Genomic DNA, 24,162 nt, shown 5'->3' on the forward strand with positions numbered 1-24,162 from the left:
TTGCTCCATCGTTTCCACACAGGTTTGTCAGCACCATCCGGACTCTGCGATCCCGGATTCTACTGCCCGCCGGGACAAGAGGTGGCCAACCCGCAGGAGTACCCATGCAGCATAGGTCTACACTGCCCAGAAGGGAGCCCTCTACCGAAACCCTGTGAGCCAGGCACATTCACAAACCTGACACAGATGTCGGAATGTCTGGAGTGCCCTGCTGGGTTCTACTGTGTCCCTGAAGAAGTTGTTGAAGGTGAGGGGGGTGTAAACAGCAGCGATATTCACCAGAATTTTCAAATTATAGACATTCGATATACCTCCTCAAGTTCAAGATTAATTATTGCTGATTATATTCCACTGTCTGTAGTACTCATAACCTTTTGAGTGCCAAAGTCTATTTTTGTCACTGTTATAAAATGTCATGCAGATAATTTCTTTTCAGGTCCGGACAGTTTGTTTTCAATTTCCTGAAATTTTGATAAAAAAACAGTAGCCAATGAAAAGTCATGTCCCTTTGATCCAAAATTATCAAAACAATGACAGAAAAACTCATAAAAATTTGTAAAAAAATGTTGCACTAAAATTTAGGTTGGAAAAATTACAGCACTCAAAGGGTTAATTGTGTTGTCCCAAGGTAATGTGATATATACTGGCCCAGTCCTTTGTCTTTCAGTTTAATTCAGTAAACATACCTTTGTAAGAGACTAAGTGAAACATTTGTTGGATTTGGCTGAGCTGTTTTGACTGTGATTTCGTCACAAGGTGATTGCATGTCGTATGTTCTGATTTCTGATCCGATCAAACATTTACTGAGTTTTTACTGTTTGGACATCCTTGTTTTCCTTCTGTCACTGACGAAATATCCTTCAATATATCCTTCAATTCCTTTTGTCCAGGCAACTCGTCGGCTGGTCATCGTCTGTGCCCACAGGGCCACTACTGCCCGGCGGGCACCGGGCGCAACTGGACTGCGTGCCCAGCGGGTACCTTTGGTGCCCGGCGTGGCCTCGAAATGGAGAGCGACTGCACCGACTGCCCTGGAGGGTTCTACTGTGAGGGCGTCAACCTGACAGCACCCACTGCAGAGTGTGACCCGGGGTATTATTGCGTGTCAAAGGTCAACAAACCCAACCCGACGCCCACCAATGCAAGTGTGTGTGATCTAGAAGGTAAGCTGATCATTATGGTTCAAACATCTGTGCAATTCATAGTACAGGTTGTAAATATTTCTGATGCAATTTCTAAATAGGACTAAAATGCGAATAAAATTCCAGATATCATGTTATATCATGGCCATATGATAAATGTTGATCACAGACAAGAAAGGTATCTCCACAGATACATATATTTGATGTGATTATATCTGCTTCTTCAACAGGTGAGCACACAGGAATAGGTGGCATATGCCCGCCGGGCTACTCCTGCCCAGGTGGCTCAGAGTGGCCCAATGGGTGTATACCAGGCACCTACCAGGACCAGGAGGGACAGGACACCTGCAAGTCCTGCCCAGAAGGGTACTACTGTGGGAGTAACTTCACCACCTACGCTGACACCATCTGCCCATCAGGCTCCTACTGCCCTCTGGAGACGGAGTATGACATTCAGTACCCATGCCCAGAAGGCTCATTTAACAACCTCACAGGTGAACTATTGTCTTATATTGTCTCCTTGATAGAAACTGTCGTGAAATATAAGATTTACAGGACAGCATTGTTTGCATTACATAGTAGTCCTGTAGAAATTCTATAAAATGCAAGAAGATAAGCTATTCAAGTGTCCGACAATTGACAACACTGAGAAGAATTTGTTTGTATGAGGTTGAAAGTGATAGTGGAAATGTCTGATGTCGGAGAGTGCCATTTATGTAGACATGAACATATGCATGTTGTTGCTGTTGTATAGTAGAAAATTTCTGGAATAGAAAGGAATAAATCGTCATTTGTGAATGATCATAGTAGAAAATTTCTGGAATAGAAAGGAATAAATCGTCATTTGTGAATGATCAAATTGTCATGTGTGGTACAATGAAACCCACACTAAGAGTTTTGAATGGAGGTTTAACCTGTTTACCCCTATTCCCTTTGAACAGGTCCAAAATCACCATTGACAATAATGGGTTTGGGCTGAACCATGGTGGTGAAAGGGTAAAACCTTTTCACCACGAAATTTGGTGCAAGCTTTTTACATTCCTCTGAAAAGTCTGTCCTTTGTGGATTGGTATTGAGATGAAATGGTGTGATCAGTAATGTAGCTAATATTTTACAACATAGGCAATATCTAGAATTATGCCATTTTTTGCTCACCAGGTGCACATGATAATACTTGGTGCGTGGATTGCACACCTGGTATGTACTGTGAAGGACAGGGTAACAGCTATCCAACAGACTACTGTGATGAAGGCTGGTTCTGTAGCGGTGGCGCCAATGAAACGCATCCAAGTGCACCATATGGAGGCTATTGCATCGCTGGTAAGCAATTCTTTACATGGTCGATATTTTAAAATTTAATGTATATTCCATGTTTAATTTCATAGTTCAGTAAAGCTAGTAACTTGCCATTAAACTGAAGAGATCTCTGTGTGAGATTTAATATTTCTTCACATAAGTTTATCCATGCAAATTGTTTTTTTATGCTATCATTGTTGGTGATTACGAGTACAAAATGAGTGCTTGCATAGCTCTATGAGAGAGAGAGAGAGAGAGAGAGAGAGAGAGAGAGAGAGAGAGAGAGAGAGAAAGAGAAAGAGAGAGAGAGAGAGAGAGACTGCAACGCCTTGCCATCTTGCCTTCAATGCATTGCATAAACACTTTAATCAAACTGCCACCTGCTGCTAGGTACTAAACACATTCTCTCACTCACTCTACAGGTGAATACTGTCCCCGAGGTTCCTCTGCACCACTGCTGTGTGACCCTGGTCAGTACTGTGATGTGGATCGTATGGCAAGTCCTAGAGGAGACTGTTCAGCCGGCTACTACTGTATCAATGGCTCCACCACAGCTACACCTACTGGAATGGGAGGTGAGACATCTCTACTGACAGACTTCTTTAAAAAAGACAAAATATCAGAATGACATTTTCAACTATGTACATTTTGTGTGTAATTTACACGCTTTCCACATGAAATGCAAAACTATGGACACTTTTCTTTTTTTTTGAAAGAGAAACATGTCAGTATTATCCTTGTTAGCCATAGTTGCTCAGGTAGTCATCCTTTTTTCACATGCAGGTAACAAATGTAGTCCAGGCCATTATTGTGTGGAGGGTAGCAGCTATGAAGAACCCTGCCCACCGGGTACATACCAACCCAGCCAGAAGGCCAAGAACGTCACCTACTGCCTGGACTGTCTGTCTGGTAGATACTGCAACTCTAGTGGACTAGCCCAGCCTGAGGGACTCTGCTCACCAGGTGAGTTTGATTTCCAAGTATGCTGCTCACCCGGCATGTTATTTTAAAATTGTATGTTCTGTTTCTTTCCGATTGGTTTATTTTTGCTGGCTTCATGGCAGTGCAATGTCAGCAGCCCCTGTCCTCAGATTTTGAAACACTGGAAGTTATCTTCCCTGAGATGTGTTCTGGATAGACCTCGATGATTTTCGAAAATCATGCAATAATCTTCAGTTCGCAGATTGATTCCATGACAGTGGCAAACAGATCACACTGGCACTTTATTCCCAATGATATCAGCTGCCCAGCTAGGCAAATGGGTTTCTCTTTCTTGAAAAAGTATATGTTTGATATCACTTGACCCAACATGCTATTTTTTGTATGTTGTAGGTTTCTACTGTCCACCCGCCCAGACTGTGCCGACACCAAATGATTACATCTGTCCAGTGGGACACTTCTGTGTTGAGGGATCCATGGACAAGCAGCCGTGTAATTCTGGCACGTATCAGGATGAGATTGGTCAGTGGGAATGCAAGGAGTGTCCTGCCGGATTCTACTGTGACAATTCTGCCACTCCGGTTGTCAACTACACAGCGTTTGTCTGTCCTTCAGGTATGTGATACCGGAACATCTGTGTGTTGCTTTTCCCACTACTTCAGTGTCTCCCAGTTTTAACCTTTTTTCTGCCAGATAGTATCACTTACTCATCTGCCCGGTCAGTTCAAAATGGTATTGAGTCATAAACCATACATAGTTTCACTCATTTGGTTTGGTCTGTTTTGGCAGCTGATCTAAGGTAGTATGCATCTCGAAAGTGAAAGACTTAAATTTTGCTGAAACTTTCCTCATAGAATATTTCAACCATTCTCCTTCAAAATCAAGAAGAAAAATCTGGGGTCACCGTGCAAATTTTGGTACTAGAGAAACAAGTAACCCAGGATTTACCGATATTTAAATTCAAAATGGTCGCCATCCCTGTGTTAACTCTGTAGGGAAAAAATAAACTTTTTGATTTTCAAAAAACTAAGCCGGTGAAAAATTTTCTTACGCCAAGAGCTTTAAAACGAACCCCTACAATTGGTAGATCAGAAAAGTATTGAAAACGTTTGAGAGTCCGAATATCTGTCCCCTAGGCGCGTTCAGCCTTAATCATTATTTCAGTTCTTCAGCTTCTGGCTCTAGGTGTAAATGATTTTAATACGGTTTTCCCTTTCAGGACACTACTGTCCCAATGGAACAAGATTTGACAATGAGCATGCATGTCCCATTGGTACCTTCAATAACATCACCGGGCTTACTGCAGAGGAAGAATGCTCACCTTGTCTAGGTAAGCTATGAGTTTTGTCATATTTGTAATGCTCATTATTATATTTATGACACAAATACTGCCATCTGATAGGTCAAGAATAGCTAAGAATTGTTCTTGTTTATTCACAGGTGGGTACTATTGTGGTCAGCCAGGACTGGTCTATCCCATCACCCCATGCAGTCCTGGCTACTACTGCCGACGCAGCGCTGAGGGCGCCGCTCCAGATCAGCTTGGCGATGCCAACATATGTCCCGTCGGTCATTACTGTCCGGAGGGTACCACAGAGCCAATCACGTGTCCAGCCGGTACATTCAGCAACGACACAGGTCTCCACAATGTAACAGAGTGTGAACCGTGCACTCCAGGTAAAAAAAAATTTGTTCTTTTCAAAATTTTTCATGTCACACTGTCACTCAAATTTCTAATCAAATAATTTATGGGTTGAGTACATCTTTCTTCATTTTCCAATATGCCCTATCCTACCATCAAATCCATCATGTTACAGTATGTGAATCCAACTATGGCCAATTATTCGTAGTGCATACTTCATGTGCACTTCAGACCTAGCAAATTTAATAACCGACAATTGTAATTTTTTTTTCGCTACATCAATAAGGAGCTACCATACAAATAAATGTTACAATATAAAGCTGGTGAATTTACCATGGTGGAGGACATGTCACATGATTTTGTATCTGTTTTGTTTCTAAACTTCCAAAATTGTGAACACTATTTGCCTATTAAGAGTCAGTATTACAAATATTATGTAACCAAAGTGCACAACTCTTTTGCTGTCATTACTTATATTACTCTAACATTTTGAAGTTCATGGCTGAGGAAGAACACATCATCAAAATATTTTTATTTTATTTTCAGGTTTCTACTGTGATGCTGATGGCCTGATTGAGCCAACAGCTCCCTGTTCAGCAGGCTTCTACTGCCCAGCGGCATCCACCAGCTCAGAACAGATCATCTGCCCTCCGGGTAAATACTGCCCTCTACAGACCTCGGTGCCCTACAACTGCCCCAATGGTACCTTCTCCAACAACACCAGACTGGAGGCGGCCGGGGACTGCACACTCTGCAACGAGGGGTGGTACTGTCAGACTGAGGGACTCACAGAGCCTGAGGGGCTGTGTACCCCTGGATATTACTGCCCAACAGGTGAAGTAAATTAGTGGTGACACCCCCTGATATGTGAAAGTATTGTCTCCAGGTTTCTCTCACAAGAAGGGAAAGTTCTCATCTGCTTGAAAATTTTCGGGGGCTTTGTTATTGATTTAGGGGATAATGCAATTTAAGTCATGCAGAGTCAGCTTTTTTATTGCTTAATAATCATATAATGATGTTTGAGGTATTAACCCCTTTAGCACCAAAGTCTATTTTTGTCACATTTACAAAATATACCACAGTCAATTTTTTTCTGATTTTTGCCAAAATTTTGGTAAAAAACTGTAGCAGATGAAATTTGATATCCCTTTGGTCCAAAATTATGAGTAAACTTGCAGAAAAGTTCACAAAAATTGGTAAAATGTTGCATTAAAATTTTGGTTGGAAAAATTACAGCAGTCAAAGGGTTAAGCTAGAGTGAGAAACTCTTGTCTATAACAGCTCATATCAAACAACTTGTACACTAGCTTGCAGAAAACCATCAAGCATTGATATTGAGATGTCCTGTTGAGCAAGTTTCATCATAATTTTTATTTTCTGTTACTATAACATCATCAAGTTTAGTTACCCAGTTTTGATGCCTACCTTTTGATAACTCCAACAACAGGTTCAAACAACCCAACACCGTATGACTGCCCAATTGGTCTCCACTGTCCCGAGGGCTCCCCGGCACCATTTGCCTGCGCCAGTGGTCGCTTCACCAACAGGACCAGGCGATCCGTGTGCGAAATCTGCCCACCTGGGTAAGCAATCTGCTTGTGTCTTTCTAGTCGGCATTATGCAAATGAGGAAATATTGACCAATTATTGTTGCTAGTGAAATACACATGATATGTATTGATTACTTATGGTAAATATTATTGACGAAATCAATCCAAAAGATAAAAAAAAAATGAATAAAAGAAAGTATGGTACAAATTTCATGGTGATTTCTAAATCTGGTGTCACAAAAGTTTTAAAAAATAAGTTGATCATTTTCTTTTTCATAAAATGCAGATTTCATATTTCCATTATCATTTCGTATTATAAACGTGTCGATTTGCTGTCTTTGAACAGTTCATCATTTGGAAAGTTTTCACCAATGGTTATAATTACTATACATTCACCAGATACTACTGTCTACCAGAGAATGAAACCCTGAGTAACCCAGACCTCAAAGCTGGCTATGATGACTGCCCCGAGGGCTACTACTGTCCACAGGGTACTGGTCTGGACTGGCAGCCATGTCCGGCAGGTACCTTCAGTGATCAAAAGACTCTATTCAAGGTAAGTTACTGCAAATTGATTCAATTACATTATTTTGCAATGATTTGTTAATACCTCTGGTTGTCTTATCTCTCAGGTTATGTTCCATAATTATATTTTACTCAAAATAAAGTCACTTTGTGAAAATAAATTGTAAACCTTCATAACCAAAAATAGTTTGAGTGTACCGTGCCTGACAGTGTGTAATAGTTGCACTCAATATGTAGCTTTTGATCACCAAATTTCAGTAGATTGTACTTTCTGCACTGAATACAGCGGTTCTATCATTCTGTTTCAAATTCAGAGTTTAGCAAAACGACAGAAAATGGGATGACACAACTTATAATTCAATGATTTTTGAAGGTTAAAAAAATGAAAGTAAGAATAGAAGAGGATATGCTGGGAGCAAGCAAAGCATTTTCAGATCTGATAGTCTGTGGGTTACTGGGCAAATAAGATCACCAGTCCAGCCTCCATAGCCCAACAGTCATCATTTCAGTGACCAGCTGAATAAATGACCAGTCTGTTTGGCTAGTAGCAGCAGTATACTACCAGCGTGGAGGTAAAAACTACCCATATAAACCCATGAGCCTTGACATGGGGATACTCTCACCCCTGACATACATCTCCACATGTACGATAATCAAAACCTTTGCTTTGCATAGCATATTTCTCAGTATATTAATCACAGTGTATACTGTCTTCACAGATCACGCAGTGTACAGATTGCAGTGGTGGTTACTACTGCTCACAGGAAGCACAGACCAATGTGACAGCGATGTGCTCGCCAGGTTACTGGTGTGACTCTGGCGTAGACAGACCAAACCCCAACACTGATGGCACAAATTCAACCTATAATGCCACATGTCCATTGCTTGGCGGACACACTGGTGAGTGGAAAAGACACAGCATATAATTGAAAAGGAGGCGATATATAAATGAAATGTTGACAATAGTAGAAAACTACAACAATTTTGGTACAGTGATGAACCTTGCCGTTACCTCTAATCAAAGACATATACCAACTTACAATGAAATCAATAATCTGCTTATTTTGCTTTTCAGAGTCTCTGGTTTGCATGTAATTTAGATCAAAAACCGATTGTCATCGTGAATTTTGTCAGTAACATTTTCTCGATCCTTACATCAAGCATGGTGATATGACTCCACACCAACAGATTACACCAAAATAATCCTTATATGTTTTCAGCTCTCTAGTACATGAGTATAGTCACTGGCCGATACTGCCAAAGGCAGAGGGAATTTGTAAAAATTCTACAATATCAATATTCTTTTCACAGGTGTTGGTGGTGTCTGCCCAAGAGGGTATAAGTGCCCACTGGGTACCACCTTACCTCTGGGTTGCTCACCTGGAACGTACCAAGATCAAGAGGGTTCCAGTGACTGTAGTGTGTGTCCTAAAGGTCAGTGTCACCCCTAGCAGTAATGGACTCATCCAGTCTTTTTGTTTTATTTTAGCACAACCATTGTCTGAAGAAAATACCTGTGTTCTGTCAGAGTAATTCATAATTTTACCTGAAAAACTTAAAAAGCAATGCAAATAATTGTAGTAGTTGAGACAGGAGAAAGATCAAGCTCTTTTAAGCCTTATGAGTGCAAAAGTCAATTTACACTCCAGTTGATATTTTTCAGATTTTTTGTCAAAATTTTGATAACAAACTTTAGCCAGTGAAATGTGATGTCCATTTGGTCCAAAATTATCAAAAATTACAGAATAAATGATAAAATTAGAAAAAAAGGTTACACTAAAATTTTGGTTGGAACAATTACAGCACTCAAAGGGTTAAACAAGTTGATTATATGTCAATGGTCGTGAGGTCAGTATCTGTTCATCGTAAAAAGTAACAGTAAAACTTTTATGACAAGTGAATGCCCTTCCTAAGGTCACATGTGTGTTGTCTTCCAAAGGTCAAAGTTCAAAGATCACACATGGAGGAAGGTCAAATTTTGCTGAAAGGTGTAACTTATTTAATATACGTCTGTTGAAACTTATTTAATATACGTCTGTATTTCTGAGGGATTTTACTGTTGAACTATCATCCACTTGCAGGTCATTACTGCGAGGCAAATGCAACAACCTATCTGGACACTCCTTGTCCAGTTGGCCACTACTGTCCCGAGGGAACCGGACGCTCCGATGAATTCCCATGTCCGGCGGGTACTTTCAACCACCTGGAGAGCCAGACCAATGACAGTTCATGCGTGCTGTGTACAGGCGGTATGTACTGTCAAGGCGACGGCAATGAACTACCGACAGCAAACTGCAGGTAGGGAAATAGTCAACACTTACATTAGGAATTGCAGCTTTTTATAACTATGAACAAATCTTGTCAAATTGTGAATGAGTTGTTGCACTGTTTTTTTTCTTTTGAAAGCTATGATACTCGTAAATTCTTGACACATCACTTGCTGTGTTTAACCTGTTCACCCCTAAAGCCCTGTGAACAGGTCCACAAGCATCAATGGTAACAATTGGTTTGGGCCAAACCATGGTGGTGAAAGGGTTGAAAGTGAAAATATCAATCCCATGGAAGGGAATCTAATTGTCACACCAAATTTAAAATCTCTGAAGCCTCTACACAAAACACCTGCAAGATTGTTCTTTTATGCGCATTTACTCCATTGCTTCACTATCAAATTTCAGTTTTCATCGGAAGATAAAGGTAAATCGTGTCTTTGTTATAGGAAGGAGGGAAATTTATAGAAAATTGTCAAGAGTGATTTGCCAGTGGTATTTACTTTTCGACAAGCTGATAATTTGAAAACTACGGTATGGTTGCATAAATATTTGGATCATTCATGTAAAACTCAATGTAATTATGTTTCTCACCACCAGTGAGGGATGGTACTGCATAGAAGGTGCATCCAGCCCCAGACCGACTGACCCGTCCATCGGTGGTAACTGTGTAGCTGGGGAGTACTGCCCCGGTATGTCAGTGTATCCGACACCGTGCGACCCCGGCTATTACTGTCCCACAGCCAGACTGGCTGCTCCAACTGCACAGTGCAACCAGGGTGAGTATCAAGGGATATGCATTGCAGTCTATATATGGAACATATAAGAGTAAAACTACCCATAGCTAGTGACCTGAAATGTTGAACACATTGCAATGGGTCAGACCTGGAATTCAAATGGACCCACAGTACAAACAAAACCATGTGCACTAACGCGCACAGAAGTATGTGTATTTCTGTACACGTTTGAGATGTTGGTTTGTTTGTGCCCCCATCACGTGATCTCTTGGACATAATGGGTCTGTGGAACAGAGCGTGTCCTTTCAATTCCAGAGTAGAACTGTTTAGCCTGATCACCCCAATCACCTATGGAAAGGTCCATAATCACCATTGATAATACTGGATTTGGGCCAAACTATTGTAGTGAAAGGGTTAACTGTGGTTAGCATTGTATATTCTCATTAGATGAACACAAGGGGATTGTATTATTGGATGGATGGTGGCAGTGAATTATAATATACTGTAGGAATTTCTGTATTTTTGAAATGTTTGTATTTCTCATGGCGATAAGCCTTTGCAAAGATTAAAAAAAGACCTGCTTGGGAGTAGTGTCTTGAACGAACAAACAAACAAGTTTTTGTTTCAGTCACCTAGTATTTCAAATTCAATAATGACTGTTTCATAGCAGTTGTCGTCCAATCTAATCGATGAGAACTCTCGTTCTGAAGCAAATTTGGTGTACATACATGATGTATCTCCAATTTCACCGGCGTCTGACATCAATGATGGATACGTCCAATCCATATAAAGTCTGATATGTATACCAAAACCATATAATGCAAATATTACAGCCAAATGAAATTCCAAACACACTTTACAAATATTCCCTTTCAACTTCTATCACTCACATTTGGTCATTACAGGTTATTACTGCACACTTGGCGCATCGGTTGACAGCCCGACAGACAACATAACCGGTAACATCTGCCCCACAGGGCACTACTGCCCACAGGGTTCCTCAATCCCACAGGCTTGTCAGATGGGTTACTACCTGGACACTGAGGGCAACAGCCAGCCTTCCAACTGTAAGATCTGTACTGAAGGTAAGGCTGCCTCGTGGACACCCCTGTCTTGTGCATTTGGAATCCAACAAATCTTGCAGTGGATAGATTTTGCAAAGAAGCGTTCCTATAGTAAGGGTGTTTCCAGCTTGTGCAGTTTGTCTTTTTCTCGTATGTGTTTATGTATGATGATCTTTTCTGCTACCTAGCTATTACCAAGTATGAACAATCAGACAATGAAATAAGTATGGACAAAAAGTAAAAACATATTATCGTTTATTTCACTTCTTAGGTAAATACTGCCCTCAGGAGGGCCTGGCTGACCCTGTTGGTGATTGTCAACAAGGCTTCTACTGCCCTGAGGGTCAAGTCACAGCTACACCGGGGAATTTCACCTGCCCCGAGGGACATTTCTGCATCACAGGGAGAGGCACTCCGGAGCCTTGTCCGTCCGGAACGTATCAGAACACGCCCGGAGAATGGACCTGCAAGGAATGCCCCGCTGGTTTCTACTGCAATGCCACTTATGGTCCAGTGGTTTTGTATGGCACCTACATCTGCCCGATGGGTTTCTACTGCCCCAACGGCACGGAATACGCCGAGGCGTACCCGTGCCCTACTGGTACATTTAACAACCTGACTGGTATAGACCATGAGGACGACTGCACCCCTTGTACCGGTGGCATGGCCTGCGACTCCCAGGGGTTGGTCACCCCACCAGGACCCTGCTCGGCTGGCTACTTCTGTAGAGTTGGAGCAACTACCACCACACCAAGCCAAGGTACAGCCAATACCTGTCAACATGTAACAATTTACATTCATGAGATGTAAATTGCACAGACAAGTGCCTGTCATATATGTTCATTGTAATTTAGTGTATTTAACCCTTTCATCCCCAGTTCCCTGTATACAGGTCCAACTTTACCATAGAAAACAATGGATTTAGGACAACCATGGTGGTGAAAGGGTTAAAGCCAAATTTCACTCTCTCTGATATCACTTGCACACACCGTGTTGCAGATTTTGTAGTTTTTTGGTTAGATTCATATTTACAATTTACCGTTCCTACTCACCGAACAAAGAAGTCAGCAATCAATAGCACATGGCTACATCTCATCCTATATTTTATCCCCTGGTTCAATAACTGAGACAAGATTGCAATTTTGACTGCCAACTCTCCACACATCTGGAGTCCAACAAAGCATACGCTCCTACATACGTACACACATACATACTAATATATACAATGCACACAAACTCATAGAAAGCAATGGTTGCATTGAAATCCATTGCTAAACAAGGTATCAGATTAACCCTTGGATCAATTCTATCCACCAGCTGCACTATCCAGCCAGGGTAGAAATTATTTTCGTTTCTTGGTAAGATACAAATACACAATGTAACTTTCTCATCTGTAATTACCTAGGTGCTGATGCTGATATATGCCCAGCTGGCTATTACTGTCTAGAAGGCACAGACAAGCCCATAGCATGCCCTGAAGGCACGTTCAGTCCGGACGATGGACTCATGATGGTAGAGGAGTGTCTCAATTGTACAGCCGGCTACTTCTGCAATAAGACAGGTTTGTCATCAGTTCCTTTTGCCCAAACTCTGTCATATGTGTTGTGTTTGGATCGGTTTGAAATGTTTGTGTTACATCTAAGCTGTATTCTTGCCTCTGTTTCTTGTATATATACATGGTATTGTTTTGTGTCTTCACTCATGCATAGTTAGCTCTCTGGAGACACATACACTTTTTGTAGAAAAGACTACAATTTAGGAATGAGGAGGAGACACATTTTGCTAGTGAATCGTTCTTTGTCTTTCAAATTTAAGCTGACAAAATAGCCTAATGGAAGTTCGGTAGAAACAGAATCACTGTAGCCTTATTGGAACTAAAGAAATGTTTCTGCTTTCACACAATCAAAATAGCACTGATCAGATGCACGGTTTGAAATAGAAAACGTTGATAGTCATGAGATGACAAAAGAGAGTAGATTCACTGTTTTGAAAATCCTTTTGATTTTGGTTACTGATTGAGTACAGATGTGCAGTGTCATGTGTGATTGAATTTTACAAGGGAGGATGTAGAAAATCACAATGTACTGATAATCCATATGATGTGATATTGTCTTCTATCTTCTACCTGTAGCATTGACTGCTGTGAGTGGGCCATGCATACCTGGTTACTATTGCGTGGAAGGCTCTACCCGCCCAGACAATGCAATCTGTCCCGAGGGCCACTACTGTGAATGGGCCACCTTTGACCCCAGCCCATGCCCTAACGGGACCTTCTCCAACGACACTGGCCTGGAGACGGTTGATCAGTGCCTGCCCTGCAACCCCGGCTACTACTGTGAGGGGCTTGGCAATGTTGTGCCAACAGCTGAATGTGATCCAGGTATGAAGTATTGAGAAAGAGGTTGATGAAATGTGGATGTGTTTACTGTTCAAGGTATTGCCCTTGTATGTCAGAAAATGTACAGTTTTGGCATAATTTGGTTTGTGGTATGTATGTACAACAATGGAAATTTACGAAAAATTGTTGAAATCTACCACACCTTTTAAACCATTTTACTGATGTAAAACTTGTCAAAATAACCACAATCCCTTCTTGTGTTGTCAGAAAAGGATGATATACCAGTAGCTTTAAAAGCTAATATGCTTTAAAGCATATTAGCTTTAAAGCTAATACGCTTTAAAGCATATTAGCTTTAAAGCTAATATGCTTTAAAGCTAATATGAAATTATCAGTGGTTTTTGTTGTTTTTGCATTATAAATAAAGCAGAGACAAACACGACAGAAGGACAGCAGGAATACGTGCAGCTATACTATTGAAAGCTACTTTAAAACAGCTTTCACAATTGAAGTATTTTAACATTTTTATTACAGACAAAAAGTTTTTCCTCTGTCAAAGTGCCATACCTTTGCAGAATTGTACATGACTGATCTTGCTTCTCTCATTCCTGTTGTAACAGGTTACTATTGCCCCAGCAGTGCTAATGTAGCCAAGTTCATCATATGCCCAGCAGGTAAACACTGCCCTCAAGGCAGCGCTGCACCACAGGACTGTCTTCCTGGGACATACTCCAACTATGAGGGCGCTGCAGAGTGCACGCCCTGTCCTGAAGGTAAGTAGTGTATATCAATGAAAATGCTGCACCTTCTGCAGTTAATAACCCTCTTGTTAATAATCATGTTAACTGCTATCTTTCTGGACTACATGAACATTACATGAATATTTAAGATTAATAAGTTTCCCAGAGTGGTGGCATTTTACTATTCTGTTAAAAGCCATCATCTTGGTAAAAGAAAAGATATTCTATAAACAAAAACAAGTTTTGAAAAGGAAACTTTATATTCACCCGTTCCCCTTTGAATTATTACAGGTACCAAGATAGTCTATAGGATTATACCAACCAGTATAGCTTCAACACCTTCCCATAGTCTCTTTAAAGAAAGCCCTTGATTTGTGTGCCCTAGTAAAACCAGCAAAAAGACACAAGTTAGTCATCGCTGCAGCAACAATACACTACTTTTAAAAGAATGACTTTGTTTGCGCGTCATTGTTCACTAAAGCTGACAAAACTGTTCAAATGTGGGGGGAAAATGTCATGTTAAGAGGCTGCATAGTTAACAAGCACAATTATTGTTTTATAGGCTACTACTGCATACCAGAGTTGGTGGTTGAGGGCGATGCATCTACCAGCTACACACCCTGTCCACAGGGTTTCTTCTGTCCAAATGGCACTGGTCTAGACTGGCAGTCCTGTCCTGCAGGCACCTATGGGGCAGCTACCAAACTCACCAAGGCCGAAGACTGCACTCCGTGCGACGGTGGCAAGTTCTGCCAAGGGGTGAACCTGACCGAGCCCTCAGGGAGCTGCGATGCTGGCTGGTATTGCATCTCTGGAGCTGACAAACCCAACCCAACAATGCTCAATGAGGATCAGTGCCCTGAGGACACGGTGCACCCAATACTCGGGCATATCTGCCCACGGGGTCACTATTGCCCAGGGGAAACAGCCTACCCACTGGGTTGCAACCCGGGATACTACAATGACCTTGAGAATCAACCCAGCTGCAAGGACTGTCCGGAGGGCTACTACTGCTACTCCAACACCACTGACTACCAACCCAACGAGTGCCCGCCAGGTTTCTACTGCATGCAAAACACGCCCGATCCATTCGCGTATGCCTGCCCTCCGGGCACCTTCAACAGTTACAGCGCCCAAAAGAATGACTCAGCCTGTGTTCCCTGCACACCGGGCTACTACTGTGAAGGGTTCAACAATTCTGCACCCACTGGACCCTGTGATGAAGGTTACTACTGCTCAGGCGGTGCCTATGATAACCCGGTAAGTCTCTATATGTTGGTGATAAAATATTTGGTGTCAACCTATTGAGGGTTAGCCAAGTAAATGTCAGTCTGTTTAGTTCCAATAGTATGTCTCTTCCCTTTCAGGAGTAGCAGTGTTGTGCATTACGGTAGTGTGTGCCTCCAAAAAGAAAAGACTTCAAACTTTTGCTAAAACTTACCTCAATGGAAGTTTCAACCGATCTCTTAGCAAATCAAGAATAAAAATCAGGGGGTCAACGTGCAAAGTTTAGTACTAGACTGAAACAAGTTGCCTAACATTTACCAGTATTTTTGAAATTCAAAATGGCCATCATCCATTGGTTAACTGTATGAGAGAAACTAAGTTTTCAATTTTAGACATAAATAACACTAAATTTTTTTTTCTTACTGCAAGAGCTTTAAAATGACCCAAAATGACCCCCTCAAGCTACAGATCAAATTAGACTTATAGAAATTGGAGCGTCTGAATATCTGTCCCCAAGACACATAGCACCTTGTTCAGTTCTCATACAGATGAACACAGTTAATTGACCATTTTTTTCGCCTTTTAAAGCCTTCAGCAAACGGTGGAGAGTGCCAAGCCAGTAACTTCTGTCCTGAGGCTTCTCCAGCCCAGGTACCATGCACTGCTGGCTATTACTGCGGCTCCGATGGCTTGGCTAACGTCACAGGACCCTGTGACCCAGGTTTCTACTGTATTGAAGGTAGGTGATCTTTTTGCTTTAAACACTTGATGGAGAAAACTAATTAAGTTCTAATATGTTGCATGTGGTAGTTATTGACAGGTAGGTTAAGTGAATGAAAATTGTACTAGTTATAAGGATATTTGTATGATTGTTATCTATTATGGTTCTTTGATAGTTTACTTTTGTGCTTACTCATTCTCAAACTTGGTAAAATTACTTACTTTTCACTTTCATGGTTTTGCTACATACAAAATAATTAATTTTTGCCCATAGAGATACAATGTCTTTTGGGGGCCATTTTGAATTACATATTATTGCATGTTAAGAAAATTTTTCCCTTGCCAAAATATTTGGTAGTGAACCATGATTTGATCTTTCTTTTTGAAAAGGGATGGTTAGGATTTCACCAAGGTTTAAAGCTAAAATTTAGGCACCTGGTACCTGATTTAATAGTTTCCTAATGGAAAAAGAATGCTTAGAATCATTAGAGAATGTTTTGTACATTTCTCTCCACAGGTTCTGATGATGCAGATGAAGAGGACTGCCCAGTTGGTCATTACTGCCCACTGGGAAGTGACCTACCCACACCGTGTAGCAATGGTACTTACAACCCAACCACTAAGAAGGATGCGTTTGATGACTGTCTGCCGTGTGATGGAGGAAGCTTCTGTAATGAAGTGGGAGCTGATGCAATCACTGGACAGTGCTCTGAAGGTAACTAACGTATTGTGGCCTTTAATTTTTGTAATTTCTCTTTTAATCGTTGGAAGTATTTCTGGTTTTGGCTGCAATGTCTCCGCAAGATGGGTAAAGGTGACGAGTGATGTACGTTTTGTAGTTTGATCATGAATTGACTTGTGATTTTATGTGAATGTTCAAGGGTGAGTTAAGTATACAAGATGAAAACAATAATTGTTTGTGTTCTTATGTTAACATACCCCGGTACATTACACCTGATAAAACTATGGATAAATGACAACAAGAAAACTATATATAGTGGACAGAATGTAATTGCTCCAACAGTGGTCATACTGTTTGAAGGATGACATGAAAAGTTAGATGATCATTGACTTGTTTAGAAGTTCACTAGCTTACTATTTGTTCACTGAATGCTCTTTACTCTTGTCTGGTTCAATTTAAAGTTAAACATGTTTGAATCAAAACCTTACCTCAAGTGTGTATTGTCATCACCATTTTCGCATTACCACTGTATCAAGAAAAGTTTCACATTTTAGGAGTCGAGCATACCTAAGCCTAGCACTTACTTTGAACTTTTCTGCCGTTCTGTTCACAGGTTACTACTGCCCGCCAGGTCAGGTGACCCCAACACCTGGGGATTACCTCTGTCCTAAAGGTCACAAGTGTACCGCTGGGTCAGTCACACCGACCCGCTGCGACAGTGGATTCTACCAAGATGAGATGGGACAGTCATCCTGCGATCAGTGTCTTGCAGGTACGCGTGGCAGGTTTAAGTTGTTGTTAATGAGGATTCTGATGTATAAAAGGGGATAGCATGTGACATATGTTTACCTAAGACCAAACAAAGCAATTAAATAAGGAGGAAAAGTTGTTGGTCCAAATATTTTCTGAATTTCTGTACAACCACTCTGAATATGGGCTAGTTTTACCTACACCATGTTAAAACAACCTTGTGTCTGTAACATGGTTTTTCAAAGTTTATCAAAAACAACCCTCTCCTTCTGTTGCAAAAGGCCATTGTGTACTCCTGTAATACCCATGCATTTATTTCCATCAACTGTTATTTCCTATTCAAGTGTGTGTACAGGTCAAAAAGTGTCTACTTAAGCCATCTGAAATACATATACATGGTTAACAAGTTTGATTTGCAGGAGCATGTTTCATGACAATCAACTTGTAGTGAACTTCAGTGTAGCTTTACTGAACACTGTAATTCAACTCAGCAAAGCTCTTTGTGCAGTGATTGTGACAGTCTTCCTAACCAATATATCTCACAACACAGGATATTTCTGTGACAACACCCTGGCTCCGGTCACCGGGCTGTTCAACGCATCCTGCCCAGAAGGTCACTACTGTCCAGCTGGCACAACCAGGGCCAATGAACACCCCTGTCCCAGTGGTACGTTCCTGAATACAACCAATGCGGAAGACGATACTGAGTGTTTGGACTGTCCACCTAAGTTCTACTGCATGACTCCAGGTTTGGCTGAACCGGAAGGTGAATGCTATCCAGGGTAAGTATAGGGTTATCCTTGTCAGCTGAGTGATCGTACAGGATAAGTAATTCCCTTGTGGGTTTGGTACCCATCAAGATATTTCAGGTGAAAAATATTTGCTGACCTTTGAGCTTTGATACCTGCATACGGTAAATGCTTGTTTGGTTTGAGCTTGGATTTGAAATTTCTGCAAATATTATTCTCTGCTTGAATCACAATGCAGACTAGTGAAAGATGGCTGTATTATTCTGTGGTAATATAGGGAGTTATAAGGCCTATGAAAATATATGGTCCATGAAAATCCTAGCAATAAGTGGCATTGTGGTGGCCAATGTCATCACTAACTCAAAATTTCAGTGGACTAGCCCACATGCAAATTTTATCAGTACTCAAACCCACATTGATCTAACTCTTTTCAACGGTATTTATGCCGCTGAATGATTTGAAATAGTAAAAACAAGTCATCGTTGATGACACAGTCCCCACTTGTTAATGGGTACTTTGATTACAGGTCCTCAGAGAGGATAGAGTCCTCTTCATTAGGTCTGTGATAAAAATACTTTTGAATGAATTCGCTTGATACATGTCTGAGTTGTAGTTCAGGACATGAAAAAAATCATAATAAGGGACGATTCAGAATTTACTTCCAGGGGGGGGTGGAGGATTTTCAGGGGGGGGCCACCCATTTTTCCCAAGAAAATTTAGGGGGGCCAGACAAAAATACCACAATCTTTTAGGGGGGGCCAAGGAAAAAAATCATCAATTCAATATTTGCCCAGAATTTCTGATCTCTACAAAAGAGAACCATAGATGCTACCTGGGTGACAGATAAACTCAACGTGTTTAGTTAAACTCCTTTAGCTGCCAAATTCGGTAATATTCACAGTGGTTTGTTTTATGCATCTACTGCAGTATCTTGTTCTCCTCCCTGAAGCGTCATGAAATGTCCAGTATTTAGCATGTCAACACAAACCATACAGTAAACAGTCCGAGTCGGCGTTGTTTTTGTTGAAAAGAGATCTCGAATCAAGTCCAGGCTAGAATACATTTATCAACAATAACAATGGTCATAACTCATTTATGTTCACACTGGTATGTTGCTAAATACAGCATTGGGTGTTCTATGTAGTGATAGAATAACAAATAAATGCTGATACACAGAGATGAACATTGAACAAATGCTAAAATTACAGCAAATATTCAGCGTCATCAGGTTGGGTTTACCTTGTAGCTTGTAAAGCAGTGTAAAGTTGCATGATAAAGAAGTGTTAATTTGTGCAAATGTATGCAAATCACTCGATTTCTTGGCTTCTTTTGCCTCCCAATATCAAAATTTCCGAAGAACCATTGACAGAGATTTCCAATTCAGAGTCACTGCTATCTGACTCTGACTCATCTGTGACATAAGTTGTTACATCTTTCCCTGACAGTTTTCTTAAATTGAATGAAGGTTGTGCATGTATATGTGCGGTTATAATTTGAACTTTTCAGCTTTCAATTTTTTTTGTTTTGGTAATTTATGTTTATCAAGGTATTTATCTAATTCTTTTACGTTTAAATTTGAAGGTTCCCACTCAAGAGCAACTTTAACCAGTCATAGTCTTCGTATTTTTTATCCTCTCTTCTTTTCTGCTCCTTTTTCTATGTTTCATTCTCATCAATTTTACCCTTTCTAAATTTTTTAAATGTTCTACATAACTTTTTACAGTGCTTACATCTACTATAAACTTTTTTGAAAATAAATTTATGGCCGTCTCATCTTCAAGTTGCTTTTCAGCGAATAGTTTTTAATGTTGAAAATAAAAATATTATGTATTACTGTCAAAAATATATGGTGAAAAATTTACAAAAGGGTTAATTTTCCAGTAATCCTGTATGTGCATCCAGAAGATCATGTGGCTCTGCATCAATGCTATGGTGTCGGATTGTTGAAATATTGTGTACACAAGAAATTTGCTGTAGTCCAAGAAGTGATCTCAGTGTGTATGAGGCTAGGAGAAATATGGATAGGCTTACACATTGTGTATTGATGCTAATACTTTTGTGTCCCATTCATTCTGATATGTATAATCAAAGATTTCTCAGTGGCGGCTGGCAGAAAAGGCAAAAAACAAATTAACATGTATTGTTTCATGTCATCTGAAAACATGCGCATCATGACTATTTTAAGATTAAAGTTTGTTAAAAAAATTTGAAATATGAATGCTCTGTCAATTTTGAAAAATACTGCTGACAAAATGTGAACTTTGACTTACACAGGGTTATCTGCATTTTAATATGAACATTGGATTGTTAATGGAATGAGCAGAATAACATGTGAATTCATGTTTTTGATAAGGTGTTTTGTTCAAGAAATGATCTAAAATATTCCTCAGCGTTGTTGCTTTCCATGGCAGCTACTTGGTTTTATGACAACCAAATTAGAAAAAAAGAGAAAATTAAAAACAAGTTGGCTTTCACCAATTTTAATTCCTAATGTTTAAAACTTTCACCGTGAGTCTGCATTCAGCATCATCAAATGAAAATGTATGCTGAACTTGTGCATGTACATGTACATCTTACTTTCCAGAAATATCTGGATATCTGCAAATGATGTACAATTAAACTTCTAGATATATATCACTTTGCCAATTATCTGCTCCTCTGATTTCCTGTTCACCATTTCTAACTGACATCTTTGCTTGTCTTTGTGTGCATCATATTTATCAGTGAGACATAACGAAAAACGTATTCATATTTAGTAATTTACTTTTCTTCAGAAATTTACAACCAGATATGTTTATTGCTACCCTTTCCAAAAGTGTGCCACTTGCAGTCCCTGCAAATCATTCTTTTTTATAGTCACATAACCCTGAAATGATTTGTTATATAATCGATTAAATGTCCACTACAGTTCCTGCAACTTGTTAGACTGGATATGTCTATAATGTATATGCATGTGTATATATTAGGGGGGGCCATGGAAAAAAAACACGAAAGATGAGGGGGGGGGGCCATAGATTTTTTCTATAATTTACTAGGGGGGGCCATGGAAAAAAATCACCCAGAAAATAGAAAATCCTCCACCCTCCCCCTGGAAGTAAATTCTGAATCGTCCCTAAAATGGCCACACGGTGGCCATATTGGATCGTATCACAAAACAAATAAATGTGCATATGTATGACATAGGTTAATGTCCTTGTAGCAAATTTGATTAAAATTCGTTGAGATATGCCTGAGTTATGGCTTGTACATGAAAAAATCATAACAAAATGGCCGCACAGCAGCCATATTGGATCGTATCACAAAACAAATTAATGTGCATATGTATAACATTGGTCAATCTCCTTGTACCAACTTTGAATAAATTCGCTTGATACATGTCTGAGTTATGGTTCGTAATAAAATGGTCACACGGCGGTCATATTGGATCATATCACAAAACAAATCAATGTGCATGTGCATGACATAGGTCAATGTCCTTGTACCAAGTTTGAATAAAATCGGTTGAGTTACGCCTGAGTTATGGTTCTGTACATGAAAAAATCGTAACAAAATGGCCATTTTGGATTGTATCACAAAACAAATTGTTGTGCATAGCTATGACATAGGTCAATGTCCTTGTACCAACTTTGAATAAAATCTGTTGAAACATGCTTGAGTTATGGCTCTGTACATGAAAAAATCGTAACAAAATGGCCGCATGGCGGCCATATTGGATCGTATCACAAAAAAAATTGACGTGCATATCTATGACATTGGTCAATGTCCTTGTACCAACTTTGAATAAAATAAGTTGAAACATGCCTGAGTTATGGCTCTGTACATGAAAAAATCGTAATAAAATGGCCGCCTGGCGGCCATATTGGATCGTATCACAAAACAAATCGACGTGCATCTGTATGACATAAGGAGTAATCCTTGTACCAAGTTTGAATGAAATCGCTCCAGGCATCTCTGAGATATCTGCGTGAACGGACGGACGGACGCACGCACGGACGCACGCACGGACGCACGCACGGACATGACCAAACCTATAAGTCCCCCCGGACGGTGTCCGTGGGGACTAATTTGCACAAAACTCTTGTGGTGGCCTATGGGAAAGTAATTATCTGTCCTGAGGTGGATGCTCAATGAAATTAATTCAAATTTTGTCTTGTGATAGCTACTATTGTGAAGGTGGAGTTGACACGCCCACACCGGCATCTACAATATGTCCTGTTGGTAACTACTGCCCTGAAGGCAGCTACATACCCATACCCTGTCCAGAAGGTACCATATCCAGTGGTGAGGGAAACAAGAACATCACTGACTGCAAGCCTTGCCCACCGGGTAGATACTGCACTCCAGACAGCTCCCAGACAGGTATGAGAGTGCTAATTCATTGAGCATGTTGACCCAACTCTTGTGCATGTTAGAATATCATTTATAGTGTAGGGGATGGTGGGAGTAGAAGTTTGGGGTGATATATAAAACACTGTGTGTTTCACTATCTTGCAATTCAAAAGATGTTCCATTTATTGGTATCAGCACAAAGAACAAATACCAACTAACATAATTATTTCTACTCATGATGTAATTTGGTAATTTTTTTCCCTCTTTCCTAGAAAGCCGGTTTTCTTCTTCAAAGGCTATCAACTTTTACACACCAGATTGAATTTAAATTTCTTACCTGTGTTTTATTGATTTCTTACGTGTGGTGTCAGTAGCCTTCCGGATGCATAGAAATAGAGATATTTACATTGTTTTTTTCGACATCCTTTTGTAATTTGATATTGTCCATGATAATAGAACACAGTCAAGTAACACCTACCACATCTTATCTTATTCCTCCCGTCACAGGTAACACCCTACCCTGCTATGCCGGCTACGTGTGCACTGGTGGGTCCAGTGTACCCAATCCCACCGACAACATCATGGGCTACATCTGCCCGGAGGGTAACTACTGCCCCAACGGCACATCCATTGAAATTCAGTGCGACAAGGGAAGCTACGCACCCAGAATCGGTATGGGCGAGTGTGACGAATGCCCAGCGGGAACAACTTGTCCAAATAAGGGAATGAACGTTACCGTGCCCTGCCCCTCTGGATTCTACTGTATGGCAAACACTACGGATAATGGTGAACCGTGTCTTCCAGGTGAGGTGTCTTAAGTCGGATGTGACTGGGGTGCTGCAACATCGTATGTCTTGTTCATTAAGTGTTCAAATATGATCATCTTGTTTCAAATTTTTTAAAATGACTTTGTTATACAAGTATTCCTACACAGAAATACCTGCATTTGCTACAAGTAATATGTGTTTGCAGATGTTGCCACTTCAGTTTTTTTATCATTGTTGATATTTTCATGTTTCAAACATGTATTGTTTACCTAGAAATGTGCAAATATACCTCATTGTATCTACTGAATCTGAAAGTGTACGTACAGCAAACCAGAAGTGTTTTTTTTTTTCAACGAAGGATATTCATTGTTAGTGTTCAGTGCTGGACATCTTTAAAGTTTTTATCCAGGAATAGTTCAATCACAAGACACAATACAATTTGCTGACAATGGTCGTAACACTCTTACACCCAACAGGGTCTTTCAACAACCTGACTGGTCTTGCAACAGCCTCTGCCTGCCAGCCTTGTCTGGCTGGCATGTATTGTGAAATGCCAGGGCTCACCTGGCCCACTGGGCTCTGTAAAGCTGGTTATGTCTGCGGAGGTGGTGCCGCAGTAGACGAACCAGGAGATGATGGCTTGAATGGACCCTGCCCAACTGGTCACTATTGCTAAAATGTTGCTAAGTCTTTCTCACT

General features: G+C 40.5%; 1 protein-coding gene across 1 annotated transcript in view; it reads left to right on the plus strand.

Annotated features, from left to right (window-relative positions):
* LOC139130294 (uncharacterized) overlaps positions 1–24,139 on the plus strand; it is a 58,579-nt gene extending 34,440 nt beyond the window's left edge. The window contains exons 41-69 of the mRNA XM_070696047.1: positions 23–247; positions 891–1,163; positions 1,373–1,636; positions 2,301–2,462; positions 2,861–3,013; positions 3,222–3,401; positions 3,771–3,992; positions 4,597–4,707; positions 4,818–5,054; positions 5,566–5,853; positions 6,467–6,602; positions 6,968–7,124; positions 7,813–7,993; positions 8,405–8,527; positions 9,175–9,391; positions 9,961–10,139; positions 11,003–11,182; positions 11,433–11,921; positions 12,567–12,722; positions 13,293–13,541; positions 14,120–14,272; positions 14,802–15,499; positions 16,055–16,205; positions 16,704–16,901; positions 17,482–17,640; positions 18,169–18,400; positions 22,527–22,726; positions 23,204–23,500; positions 23,940–24,139. Of these exons, the coding sequence (XP_070552148.1) occupies positions 23–247; positions 891–1,163; positions 1,373–1,636; positions 2,301–2,462; positions 2,861–3,013; positions 3,222–3,401; positions 3,771–3,992; positions 4,597–4,707; positions 4,818–5,054; positions 5,566–5,853; positions 6,467–6,602; positions 6,968–7,124; positions 7,813–7,993; positions 8,405–8,527; positions 9,175–9,391; positions 9,961–10,139; positions 11,003–11,182; positions 11,433–11,921; positions 12,567–12,722; positions 13,293–13,541; positions 14,120–14,272; positions 14,802–15,499; positions 16,055–16,205; positions 16,704–16,901; positions 17,482–17,640; positions 18,169–18,400; positions 22,527–22,726; positions 23,204–23,500; positions 23,940–24,139 (6,470 nt within the window). The remainder of the gene's footprint in view (positions 1–22; positions 248–890; positions 1,164–1,372; positions 1,637–2,300; positions 2,463–2,860; positions 3,014–3,221; positions 3,402–3,770; positions 3,993–4,596; positions 4,708–4,817; positions 5,055–5,565; positions 5,854–6,466; positions 6,603–6,967; positions 7,125–7,812; positions 7,994–8,404; positions 8,528–9,174; positions 9,392–9,960; positions 10,140–11,002; positions 11,183–11,432; positions 11,922–12,566; positions 12,723–13,292; positions 13,542–14,119; positions 14,273–14,801; positions 15,500–16,054; positions 16,206–16,703; positions 16,902–17,481; positions 17,641–18,168; positions 18,401–22,526; positions 22,727–23,203; positions 23,501–23,939) is intronic.
* The last annotated feature ends 23 nt before the right edge of the window (positions 24,140–24,162 follow it).

This window comes from Ptychodera flava, chromosome 3 (assembly GCF_041260155.1).
Source record: "Ptychodera flava strain L36383 chromosome 3, AS_Pfla_20210202, whole genome shotgun sequence".
NCBI lineage: Eukaryota > Metazoa > Hemichordata > Enteropneusta > Ptychoderidae > Ptychodera > Ptychodera flava.